At 39.5% G+C, this 12,689-nt stretch overlaps 2 protein-coding genes across 2 annotated transcripts in view; both read left to right on the top strand.

Moving 5' to 3' along the window:
• smarcd1 (SWI/SNF related BAF chromatin remodeling complex subunit D1) overlaps positions 1-5,789 on the top strand; it is a 21,826-nt gene extending 16,037 nt beyond the window's left edge. Inside the window, exons 11-13 of the mRNA XM_085407437.1 lie at positions 669-791; positions 2,037-2,138; positions 4,192-5,789. Coding sequence (XP_085263563.1) covers positions 669-791; positions 2,037-2,138; positions 4,192-4,245 — 279 coding nt within the window. The 3' untranslated portion in view covers positions 4,246-5,789. The remainder of the gene's footprint in view (positions 1-668; positions 792-2,036; positions 2,139-4,191) is intronic.
• Positions 5,790-6,982: 1,193 nt separating this feature from the next.
• Positions 6,983-11,410, top strand: LOC146670485 (glycerol-3-phosphate dehydrogenase [NAD(+)], cytoplasmic-like). Its single transcript, XM_085407435.1, has 8 exons — positions 6,983-7,141; positions 8,787-8,964; positions 9,087-9,227; positions 9,331-9,469; positions 9,551-9,663; positions 10,061-10,297; positions 10,388-10,494; positions 10,855-11,410. The coding sequence occupies exons 1-8, from the start codon at positions 7,095-7,097 to the stop codon at positions 10,949-10,951; spliced, it is 1,059 nt and encodes a 352-aa protein (XP_085263561.1). The 5' UTR covers positions 6,983-7,094; the 3' UTR covers positions 10,952-11,410.
• The last annotated feature ends 1,279 nt before the right edge of the window (positions 11,411-12,689 follow it).

Raw genomic sequence — 12,689 nt, 5'->3', positions numbered from 1 at the left:
CTGTGTGGCCCAGAGTACCACAATACAATCTGATTTTCGAGGAATATGGTTTGAAATGGCTCTTATATTTGTACAGACAGTGTAATTTCAGGATTTAGGTGCTTAATATGGACTTTCAGTGTTTTCTTACTTTTAGTTTAGTCGACTACATTAGTGTTATTATTTTTTTTTAACCCTGTTTAATTGATTTATTCATTCCAAGTTAAGTTGTTTAGCATTATATTGAAGCATATATGTATGTATATGTGTGCTGTATATGTTAACAGCATCAAATACACAAGTCTGGTGACTCTTATGAATACGCACATGTATATGTATACATATACATGTGTAGATTGATGGATGGATGTCCGCCTTTGTTTTGTGTGTGTGTGTGTGTGTGTGTGTGTGTGTGTGTGTGTGTGTGTGTGTGTGTGTGTGTGTGTGTGTGTGTGTGTGTAACTTTATTGCCTACATAGGTGTCAGAGAAAATGATAGGAAAGATATATCAGTGTAATTAGAGGTTTTAAAACCGCTCGTGTAATTTATGGTGCAATAAAAGATTTATAAAGGGATGTCCCTGGTGTAATCGTTTTGATCTGAGGAATACTAAACACCTGTTAATTTAGTTAGCTACATCAAGTCTATTAACATGACAGGCTTTCTGTTTTGTGCTTGATTCTTCTCAGATCCATGAAACCATTGAGACCATTAACCAGCTGAAGACCCAGAGGGAGTTCATGTTGAGTTTTGCCAGGGATCCTCAGGGCTTTATCAACGACTGGCTGCAGTCCCAGTGCAGAGACCTCAAGGTGAGTGTGTCTGTCCTGCTACTTTAAGAGAGGATCTTAAAGTAGCATTGAGCTTTTTTTATTATCTCTAGTCACAGCAGGCATCAGTAGATGTACCATGTCATCAAATCCTCCTCCCAACACACATCACTGTGATTGGCTGTGTAGGATGTGTGTAAGAATAAGAAAAACATTTTGAACCGCCTAAAGTTTATATCTAAATGTGGAGTTGAGGTTCGCTCAGATGAGTAAGTGCTGAGTAATCCTTTTTACCACACAGCCGTTCAGAAATAAACCCCTTACGGATCAGAAAGAGGACAGAGCAGCAGCACCAGTTTCTCCACTGACAACCTTAAAAAAGATAAGAATGCAACGCAGCAGAAAGATGCACAGCATCACAAGTAGAAAGATGTGACTCATTGCTTTCCTCTACCAGATTTTGTCATTCTGTTCCACCACAGTCAGATTTCACTATTTTTATTTCTGCCTACACTGTACATAACGCAACAGATTCTTTTCTTTCATTTTATTTTTTCCTGTTGTAGAACAGGGGTCCATTTCTTTTCCTTAGGCTGTTTTGTGATTAGATTTATGTAAAAATAAATAAGTGACCCGACTTCCTGTAAAATTTATTTAAATGCAAAGCTTTAAGCAGATTATGGGCATGTTATTTGTAGACAGAAAAGAAATGGCAGGAATAACAAACAGAAGTAGAAGGTGGGAAAAAAAGACACCTTCTGAGGTCAAAATATCACACAAGTAGACAATAACAGATGACCAGATAATTAAATGAAAGCCACTTGACATGCATGATTTTTTTTGTCATAAAGTGCTCTGTGCCATATTTGTAAATTGGCAATCCACAGATTTGGAGGTATTAGAGTTTAACAGTATTTGATCCTTTGACTTGAGTTTACGTCGTGCATTGCTCGAAACCTCAGATCATGCACACAAACCCCATGCTGCTCAATCAGGTGTAGCAGAGTCAAAATAGAGCGTGAAACATTTAATAACGTCTGACTGCATGCATGCTCGCCCCCATCTTTCTGTGAGCGAGCCGGTTAACTGCTTGACCAGCTGTCACCCACCTGCAGTGTTTGCTCAGTCGGATCACTGTAAAATTGAACAAATTCAGTCTGAAGCTCAGTAGCTGCTCTCAAAGCAAATCCCCAGTTGGCCTTGCGGAGACCCTGTGCCCTTTAATTTATCAGCTGGTGCACTAGTTTAGATGGAGGTTGATACAATAATATCTCTTTCTGTTAACAGACCATGACAGATGTGGTAGGAAACCCAGAAGAGGAGCGAAGAGCAGAGTTTTACTACCAGCCGTGGGCTCAGGAGGCCGTCTGCCGTTACTTCTACTCCAAGGTAACTCAGTTTTCTTTTCTTCTTTGTTTTATTTTAGCAAAGAGATCATACCAAGGAATTTAGCTTTTATAGAGAAGTTTGTGGTTTTCAGATGATTAATTTTTATTACTTAAATATGTCGTACTCGGCTTATCATTGTTTTCAAAAATGTCTCAGTGGAATCTGCCATGGTGCAACAAGTCATCCACGTAAATAACTGATAGGATGTCATTTTGGAGTTTTCTATTTAGATACACAGCAGAATGTTTTCATATCAAGTTATAGACATCAGTAGTATTTGTTTTTAGATAACATATTTAGGCTGATCCATCTGGGTTTGCACAGAAGTCAACAATCATGTCTTAAATGCTTTCTTAGTTTATACATAATTGTATTTTTATAAGAGCTAAAGGAAAACATTTCACTATTTCTAGAGCCTTTTCTGAAATTGTTGTTACAGGCCAATAGAAGTGGGAATCACCAGACGCCCCACGCTATATTATCACAATACTTCACTCACAATGCAATATTATTGTGATTTTAACGTTCTTTTGCGATATGCTGAGTATTTCAATAACACATATTGTGATTTATCACCTAACCTCAAAATTAAGCTATCTGTATTTATCTAATAAGAAAATTTATATCGCACAGCTTTTTTTTTCTTTGCTGCAAAGTAGTTACCAACGTCATTAAAAACTAGGGCTGTGCGATATGACCCAAAATCATCCCACCCGATATAAGAATTCTATCGTCCGCTAACGATATAAATCACAAAAATGTAACATTTTCTGTAAATTCTGTGAATCTCGGGCAGCTCGTCTTGCGGGAAGTCTTTCCAGCTGGACGTCATGTACCTGGAGTCGAGTGTTTTAACCGATGCATGAAACTATACATTTTAAGACATAAGTTGTAACGGCCGCCGTTTTCTTTGTGAGTATTTATTACACAGCGTGCTGCGGGGAACAGCCTGTTCTAACGTTTGAGTCTAAGGTTTATTTTTTAGCACCTGGCGGCTCTTTTTTACTTCTCATCCGTAAATAATCTGCTCTTTCACATGATTTAGTTTATTTTGAAAAGTCTCAACAGGATCTTGAGCTTTATTGTGAAAGGTTTATGTGGTACATAAGCAAGCAGACACGTGATGGTGTTACCGTCGTTGTTGGTAACCACAACGCATAAAAACAAGCGCTTGTCCGTCCGTAGTGTGGTTATATAAAATATAAGAGAAAGAGAGAACTTAAGAAATTAATATAGCCACTACAGTGACGATCAAAACGATGAATAATACATTGCCGTAAACAGTTTATTTTGTGACACCACAAAACAAACGATAGCGTAAAATGAAACGATAGACGTTTTTATATCGTCATCCGATATATATCGTTATATCGAACAGCCCTACTTAAAACTACCTTAAATGTCGCAATAAGACTCAGTCCATCAGTCTGTGATTGAATATGGCCGATATGGCAATTACATTCAGTCTGTTACTGTGATAAATTGTTGAAAATCTCATATTTGTTGCCATCTTCATAAACATAAATTCACATTTCACTACATTTATTTATTACAGTTGCACTCAGCAACCTTCCTGCTCTATGGGGATATAACCAGAGTACAACCAGCTGGCAGCCAGTTGAGTTGAGTCCGCTCGACTTCTGTTCATTGTCAAAGACAGTTCAGACTGACGACATGATGGTGGCAATCTGTCTGCATCTATAAAGTAGCAGTGTGTCCGGTGTTTGATGCTTTTTTCAGTTCAGCCAGGTTTGCTCTGCTAATGTTATCTCAGGATGGTAGACTGTAAGATGACTCCTCTTATTCATAATATTCCCAGAGTATTTAAATACATTTAATATAGTATCACTTCCCACCTCAGCCCCCTTGGCTCCAGTCACTATTAGCAAACTTTGATCTACGATGAAGAACATCTTACTCGTGACTTGCTAAATATCTACCAGCACTATTGGATGCACTTTGAGCCCATGCATACCCCTGTTATTTTTTTTTATCTGCTTTTTAATGCTGACTTCTGCTGATTAAATCATCTCTCTGTGAAAACATCTTTTAGGTCCAGCAGAGGCGGCAGGAGCTGGAGCAGGCGCTCGGCATCAGAAACACCTAAAGAAAGTCGTCACATGCAGCAGGAAATGAGAAGACATGTTTTGCTGGTGGAGACAACTAATGTGTGTGCGTGGGACATTTAAACTGACAAACATAGAGAGAGAGATAGATAAAAGATGGCCTCAGCATTTTCTAGGATGTCAATTTTCCTTTATCTTCACCCCCCCCCCCCCCCCCCCCCCCCAAAGTTTGGTTTCTGCTTTATCTTTTTTCTTTTAATGACAGATTTTTCTCCTCCTCGCACCGAGAGCTCTTGAGCAAAAGTGTCTTTAATTTGAAGTTTGATTTTTTTTCATGTCTTAGCCTTAGCTAGAAGCATTCCTTTCATTTTGACACACTGTGTCCTCACAAAAAACGTAGATTGTACACAGATGAAAAGCAGAAGTCAGACTGTACCTCGCAACTTTAAATGTATTGTCCCTGGAACAAAAAAATAATCTTAAATCAGCCGGAATGTGTCGAGTCTGGCGTGGCTCTTTGTTCCCGTTTTTGGAAAGTAAATTTACACTTTCAACTCCAAGCCTGGCCCCCGGATGCTTGCCCGTTTAGTTAAATATTGATTGTGATTGTGTTTGTAATCAATTGGGCTTTTTTGCTACACATTGGCTGTTCATACGTCACCTTGTTTTAAGTTGCCATTGGTTATTTTTCACAGTTTGTGGCACAGTCTTTTGAGACATTTTAAAGCTCAGTCAATCACAGCAGATTATACATTGTTGTTGGAAAGCGTTTTTATTTGTTAAAGGTGCCATTTGTTTTGACGTTTATTTTTCCTCCTTTTTGTTACTATCAGTGATCCTTGTTTTAAAAATATGTATTATATCCGTACTTGTCTTGTTAGCTAGTACAGATTATCATTGAAGTAGCTAGTATGAGTACCTCTAGTCATTAAAGTTTTGTAAATACTGAGCAGAAAAAACTGAAGATGGATGTGAAGTAAACCTGTATTACTTATCCTGGCTGATCTTTTTCTTAAGTCTTTGTCTATGCTCAGATAGTCAAACCAGTATATTATTAATTGGCCCTCGCTCTCCAAGCCCAGTGGTTTAGCTCTCCGCAACAAAGTAAAGACAGCAGTGACGCTTTACGGAGCACGGCTCTGCAGGGAGACATGCAGTCAGATTCACGTCGCCTGCAAGTTGGGAAGAGTTAAAACGCCTGCGTTTTTAGTTTAGTGTATTTTAATTCTGAGCAGAGAAGTCATAAAACATATGTGGTGGAGCAGATTTGAGGAGCCGGAGCTTCTTCACACATTGACTGAAGACCTGGTTTCTGTGGGTTTAATGGTCGTTTCCCTGTATGAGGTTAAAATGAGTGTCCTGGCTGAAAATGTTTGCGTATGTGCATTTTAATAATGAATTCCAAGAATACACTAATAAAGGTTTGGGCAGGTACACGATTTGAAACAAGCATCGGGGCACCTCTGGGGTGTAAAACAACACTGGGGGGTGGGACTGTAGAATTGTGAATCTGCAGACTTTTTCATGGACCAAACCTATTTTTCTGTATGTTCTTATGTTATAATAAAGGATTATGTAGAATGTCTTCTTTGTCTGTGATTCCCCCCCCCCCCCTTATCATGTGGTTTCATATTCCTGTGTGGATCAGCATCGGGTTGCATTTAAAGCTTGCTATTACACACCACACAGTATAATTTGTTATTTCAGCCACAAAGTTTATCATCATGCAAAACCAAACCAGTAAATATTCCACAAAGTCTCCCTGTGGTCTCTGAAAGAAACGCATCACTGAGTCAGTGCGTGCCTTTGTGGCATGTAGTGCATTAATATTGTTAATACTGATGCATAGAGAGGCTTTAGCTTGCAGCTGGTGGAAGCTGAGCTGTATTCAACAAATGTACACTTGGGTAGTTTAATGATTTCTCTGCCAGGGCTTACACCCCTCTCTAGGGCTATTTAAGAAAACAGTCTAAAGGGGTCCTGAGATGATTAATGGTCCTCAAACAGAAAACATCCCACCCCCCTTTGTTTTGCATTAATTCTTTTTTTCTTAATTTAGTCTTAGAGTCATAGGGTGGCTCCTGATTCGGCTCCATACAAACTAAATTAACTAAACTCAAGCTGCTGCTTCTTCTTCTTTTTTGTAGAAAGTCTATCCCAGAGTGCACAGAAATACTTGAGTAGCATAAATGTGATTAGCTTCTTCACCGACGTTTGAGTTTTGATTTTTAAATGGATTACAGAAGTTTGCTGATTGTGTCAGTCGATGTAATCAGCAGCTTTGATTGTCTGGAGCAGCGGTCTCCAACCTTTTTTGCGCCACGGACCGGTTTATGCCCGACAATATTTTCACGGACCGGCCTTTAAGGTGTCGCGGATAAATACAACAAAATAAAACTAGTACCGGTACCGAAAAAAAGAAGATTTATTCATAACGCACGTGAAAACCAAGGAAAGCCGAGTAAACGATAAAACCGATAAAAACCCTGAAAACTATACATTTCACACCTGAGCCTCAACTCTCGCGGCCCGGTACCAAACGACTCACGGACCGGTACCGGTCCGAGGCCCGGGGTTTGGGGACCGCTGGTCTGGAGCCCAATCGGTTTAAAATGCGCAGATTCTATTGATTGAATCGTGTAAATTGATTAGGTAAAATTCCTTGTATGCTTAAGTTTGTGAGTGCCTGCTTTCAATTGGGGGAAAAAAAACCCGTCCGACTATCCTGTTGCGCGGTGTGGAAAAGTTTGTTCCTGTGAGGCAACAGAGCAGACCAACCATCAGGAGAGGGTGTGCTTGCGCCTCAGCTGTGTGTCCGGTATAAATACAGTGCGCCCCGGCTTCAGTGTGTCTTCGCAGCAGCTGCAGCTTAGAGTTGAAAATCAAGTACATGATGGCAACACAGAAGAAGGTCTGTGTGATTGGCTCTGGTAACTGGTGAGTAAAGGACTTTAGATCACGTTGTGCACCTTAGGAATCCTTTCAGTTTAGAGTTAAGTGGGGTGGAGGTCTGTTGATGGTGCGCATAAATAAGTAAATTCCAATCAACATATCGGTATTTTTATTTTTGGGGGTTTGTAAGATTACACCCACAGTGGGACCTTTTGTGAAGGCGGTCTAAAGTTGGTAAACTTGGAGGCCAGGAGGCAACTTTAGCCTCTGAGAGTGGATAAATGATTCATAATTTCCTGCTGTTTTGCAGGACTGGAGAGTGGATTCTTTTTTTCTTTGAATATGATGACCTTTGATATCCTGAGAAAATCTTTACTGAAGATTCCCTTTTCATTATTCTGCAACATTAGTGCTGAGTCAGCACTGATGGGGCATTGCTGTCTCTCAGCCAGTGTGGCATTTTAGTGGTGGAAGCAGTATGTAGTCAATTCAAGTCAACTTTATTTGTCAATTCTGCCACATGTACAGGACATACAGAGAATAGAAATTTCGTTACTCTCAAACCCTAGTGATTAAAAAATGCAAATAAAATAATTAAAAAGTAAAAATTTAAATAAATACAATACAATTTTACGTATAACAAAAAAAAAAAGCTATGCAATATACAATATACAATATTCAAGTAAGGAGGCATAGTAGTGCAAATAGGCAAATAGTGCAAATGGAGATTTAATACTGTAATACTATATTACGATTAAACTTGTTGGCTGCTTTTATAGGTTTGTATCAAAGTTTTTACAAAATGCAGCAGAATGGACCCCGACTGTTTCTATACATACTTGTTATTAGTGATGCATTAACTGGTTACCTATATTTTAAAGGCAAAGCTGTTAGATGGGAAGCATTTCAGCTTTGCCCTAAACCTAAATAATACCTAAATATTAATGTAAAATGAATGTGGTCAAAAAAATACACAACCTCTGAGCTCTAAGGTGCAGTGCAGGAAAGGTGCTGTGTTTTAGTGAAGTACCTAAGTATGGCCCTGACCAGTATCTCATAGTAGCCTAAAAGGTCAACTGTGACATCTGAAATATGATCATTAAAGGGAGTTCTCCTAGCTCTTAACTTCAGTTATGCTGAGCTTATATATAAAATGAAATTGAATTAGGTCCTTCTAATGTTGTTTGTTTTTTGTTGTTGTTGTTTTGTTTATTTTTTAAAATATATATTTCACCTGGATTTTTTCTAGCCTAGAAGAGCATTTTAAAGCTATTTAAAACACATACATTCACCTTTTATACACTAATAGAGGTCCATCTGCCAGTGAGAGAGGGTTTCTTTATGTCTTTAAGTGACTGACAATATTAAGTTTGCCACTGAGATTTTACTGTAATTCCTAAAAACTGATCTTTGTGTAGGTGGTTTCAGTGTTTAAGCTCCCAGATATAAGCAACAGTTGACCTAAGAAGATCTGAACATCTTGAAATCAAAGAAGTATCTGCTAAACCAAATAGTCAATAACCTTTTGTTCAACCTTTTCTCCTTCAATCACTCTGGGAGCACAGAAATCTGTTTACATTTGTTTTCTACATTTCACATAAGAAAACTGAGAACAGTTTTTTGCAACTGGTACATTCATCCAGCCAGATTTGTGGCAGCAGAATGATTTCCTGTGTCACCATGTCCACAGGGGCTCTGCCATTGCCAAGATTGTGGGAGCCAATGCAGCCAAGTATGACAAGTTTGACACCACAGTGAACATGTGGGTGTTTGAGGAGACGGTGAACGGTCGCAAGCTCACAGAAATCATCAACACAGACCATGAAAATGTGAAATATCTGCCCGGTCACAAGTTGCCTCCCAATGTGGTGAGTCTGACAGCACTCTTTCTCCCTCTAGGACTGTTTATTGAGTCCAGAAGATGGCATATACACCGTGTTTTATCCCTTTGCTGATCCCAGGTCTTACTCTGACTTCTCTCTTTCATTAGCTGGCTGTTCCAGACTTGGCTGAGTCTGTGAAAGGAGCTGACATCCTGATCTTCGTGGTCCCTCACCAGTTTATTGTGCGAGTGTGTGACACCATCAAAGATCACATAAAAAAGGATGCGATAGGAATGTCTCTTATCAAGGTAACATCATCCTAAGATTTTTTTTTTCAAAACACAGTGCGTTAAAGCCTGAGAAATATTTTACAAATAAGTGAGGGGATTTTAACATAACTGGTTACCTTAGGGTGTCGATGCCAGTCCAGAAGGTCTGAAGCTGATCTCAGAGGTTATCCGAGGGAAACTGGGCATCACAATGACAGTCCTCATGGGTGCAAACATTGCCAATGAGGTCGCTGATGAGAAGTTCTGTGAAACAACCATTGGTATGGAGTTTATTTCTTTGATAAATAATATTATTAAACGTAATATGGGAACAGATTGAGATTATTTGTGTGTAATTTCAGGGTGCAAGGACAAAGAACATGGGTTGTTGCTGAAGGAGCTGATGCATACCACCAACTTCCGCGTGACTGTGGTGGAGGAGTCTGATGTTGTTGAGATCTGTGGCGCACTCAAGGTGTTTCATCCTCACCAAGCTAAATGTTTAAACATATCTATCTATCTATCTATCTATCTATCTATCTATCTATCTATCTATCTATCTATCTATCTATCTATCTATCTATCTATCTATCTATCTATCTATCTATCTATCTATCTATCTATCTATCTATCTATCTATCTATCTATCTATCTATCTATCTATCTAGATAGATAGATAGATAGATAGATAGATAGATAGATAGATATATGCACTGTGCATATGCATCCAAAGCAGCAGAGCTAAATCTAAATGAATCTGTGTATTTACTGTATAGAAAAGACAGTGTTTGTTAAAAAAGTCCACTTCCATCTATATCTACACAGTAAAGATTCTTCACATTCATATATATATAACTTCATCATCACTGCAGAACATCGTGGCAGTAGGAGCAGGCTTCTGTGATGGCCTGGGATTTGGAGACAACACCAAGGCAGCAGTGATTCGTCTCGGCCTGATGGAGATGATCTCCTTTGCCAAGGTTTTCTGCACTAACTGCCCCGTCTCACCTGCCACCTTCCTGGAGAGCTGTGGCATCGCCGACCTCATCACAACCTGCTATGGTGGACGCAACCGAAAGATTGGAGAGGCATTTGCCAAAACGGGCAAAGTACGAAACAGCTCGTGTCTCTCCCATGTCAGTCTTCCTCTCTTGTTATTAAAATGATAATAATGCGGCGCTCGTTGTCTCTCCTTGTAGACCATCGAGCAGTTGGAGAACGAGCTGCTGAATGGTCAGAAGCTTCAGGGCCCAGCAACAGCAACTGAGGTCCACCAGGTCTTGAAACAGAAAAACATGGTGGAGAAGTAAGTCTCTCTTGTGTTTTATTATTATCAGTATTGTATTTTACCTTTTTGCAATGAGTGATACTTACCTGTTTGGCATATGTTTGAGTTGGATACTCAAGAAGAAAGTGGTGCCATACAAACAAGTACACAGTGAAGTTGCTGGCACCAGCTTTTAGATTAATGAATATAAATGGCTCTTTCCAAAAATAAGCAAATTCACATGTCAGCACCTCTGAAGCTCACTAATGAGCTTGTTTGTTTAAAGTTACTGCTTCATATTTACTCTAGACACGAGATTGATATCAGTCTTTTCATCTAACTCTGGCAAGAATGTGAATGTGGAACTATTTCCTTAATAATCTCCATTTGCCCTTGCAGGTTTCCTCTTTTCACTGCCGTTTATCAGATCTGCTTCAATGGCCACCCAGTCTCAGAGTTCATCAAGTGCTTGCAAAACCACCCGGAGCACATTTGAGGGACTGATGACGGGATAGAAGTTTGGACAAACTTTCACACTACAATTACACTATCACCAAGGACATTAAAGGGGGACAGGTAGTCCTGACTCATGTTTTAGTCTCAAACAGAGAATAGAAAAAGTGGAGCAGACTTGCCTTCCACCTGCCTGAGCCACATGTGTTGACCTGCTGTTGTTACTGACAGAGGCATGCATTTGGTTTCCATGTCTGTCTTTACCGATTGCCGCACAAATCTTTTAAGTCTTAAAAGTTTTGAGAATTTGAATTGTTCTCCTTTACGACACACAAACCATGACCTGACTGTTATGAAATGTTACATAATACCTTGTGTAAAAGTGCCCTTGTTTTGTGAAGCACTGAAGGGGGAAAAAAACATAACCTGTCCCACTGTTTCATCATGTGGGCTTCCTAAAATATAACTGCTTACAATACAAAATCTATTTTGAAATAAAATATTGATCTTGTTTTATTTTTGTGCCTATTTATGTTTTCTTTTGAACGTGGTGGTGCATGCCTGCAGGACACACGCATACACTCAGGAAGTGCCCCACTGTAATCTGACCTGAGCTCAGTCTGGCTGCCACTCTAAACTCTTCACCTTTACCATTTCCTAGCACGTCTGCCTCAACCTTTCTCCAAGGCCAAGGCCACATCCTGGTTTCAGCCACAGCCCCCATATGTGATAGCTCCATTTATTCAGTGCAGTCATTAATGCCCTTGTTATTTCCCCCACTTAATTAAGTCGCAAATATCCCTGGAGGTGCAACAAAGCCATATGTCCATCTCCATATGCCAATATATCCCATCAATTTTCAGTCCCTGTTAGTCAGTGGCAGCCTGTTTGCTCTGGCCTTGAAATGAAAATCTGCATACTTCTGTTTTCTAATTAAACACACAGAAGCAACAGTCCTATCCATACAAGCCTTTTGATCACAGAAATATGTTTGGTTTTAAATGTTTTTCAGCTGTGTCGCTCATTTATGTGAGTGGACTGTAAAGTTACATCATGAGGCACTTCTTTAAAACTGGACTCCCTAGCTGAAATCCCTTGCATAGTTATTGAGTCAACTGGCCTGTGAGATATCTAATAATAACTCTCTCCAAAGGAGCAAATGGTCATCTATAATTAGACGGGGCTACAGCCACCTCATACTCTGCAGAACAAGACAATACCATACCATTGTACTGCAGTGGAAATCCCAAAAATGTGTGTCATTTTAAAATTTTGTTTTATTTTAATAAACAGACACGAGGGTTTTACAATGAATTTCTGGCTAAGATGTTGCATAAAGTTGCTTGAGAATTTATAGTTGCAATACACCCACTGACCACTTGGGAGAGCAATCGCATCAATCACAAACTCATCGCTTAATCTGGTGGCTTTTTCTAAACTATCCGTGAGGCGCTACCAGTTGAGATAACCAAAAACAGGGATTCCTGAGAAGGAGCTGTTAAACCTCACAAGTTGTATGAGCACAACTCTGATATGCAGCTGTGCGTCTTAAAGTCAGGCTCTAGAAATTAAAGTGAAAGGATACGAATGCCATGCGTTCACACACATGTGCCCATCCCTTCAGCGAGGGAGGAGGGACTTGCTTCACTTCCTCAATTCTGCTCGGCAAGCAATATGAGTCAAGTTAGAGATAAAATCCAGGAACCTGCATTTGAAATTAAGTGAGTGGTTTATGCCAGCAAATTTAAAATGTCACTAATGAGAGGAGGGGGAAAAAATCG

Source organism: Rhamphochromis longiceps, linkage group LG5 (genome assembly GCF_057381845.1).
Source record: "Rhamphochromis longiceps isolate RC_006_pf linkage group LG5, R_longiceps_female_GT1.1, whole genome shotgun sequence".
Classification (NCBI taxonomy): Eukaryota; Metazoa; Chordata; class Actinopteri; order Cichliformes; family Cichlidae; genus Rhamphochromis; species Rhamphochromis longiceps.
Note: the sequence above shows the minus strand (reverse complement) of the source record. Positions and strands in the feature narration are given on the sequence as shown.

Excerpts from the sequence above, each read along its gene's own strand:
- LOC146670485 (XM_085407435.1), top strand. The coding sequence starts at position 7,095 with ATGATGGCAACACAGAAGAAGGTCTGTGTGATTGGCTCTGGTAACTG. Across the intron at positions 8,965-9,086 it reads ACAAGTTGCCTCCCAATGTG|CTGGCTGTTCCAGACTTGGC; the intron begins GTGAGTCTGACA and ends CTCTTTCATTAG. Across the intron at positions 9,664-10,060 it reads AGATCTGTGGCGCACTCAAG|AACATCGTGGCAGTAGGAGC; the intron begins GTGTTTCATCCT and ends TCATCACTGCAG.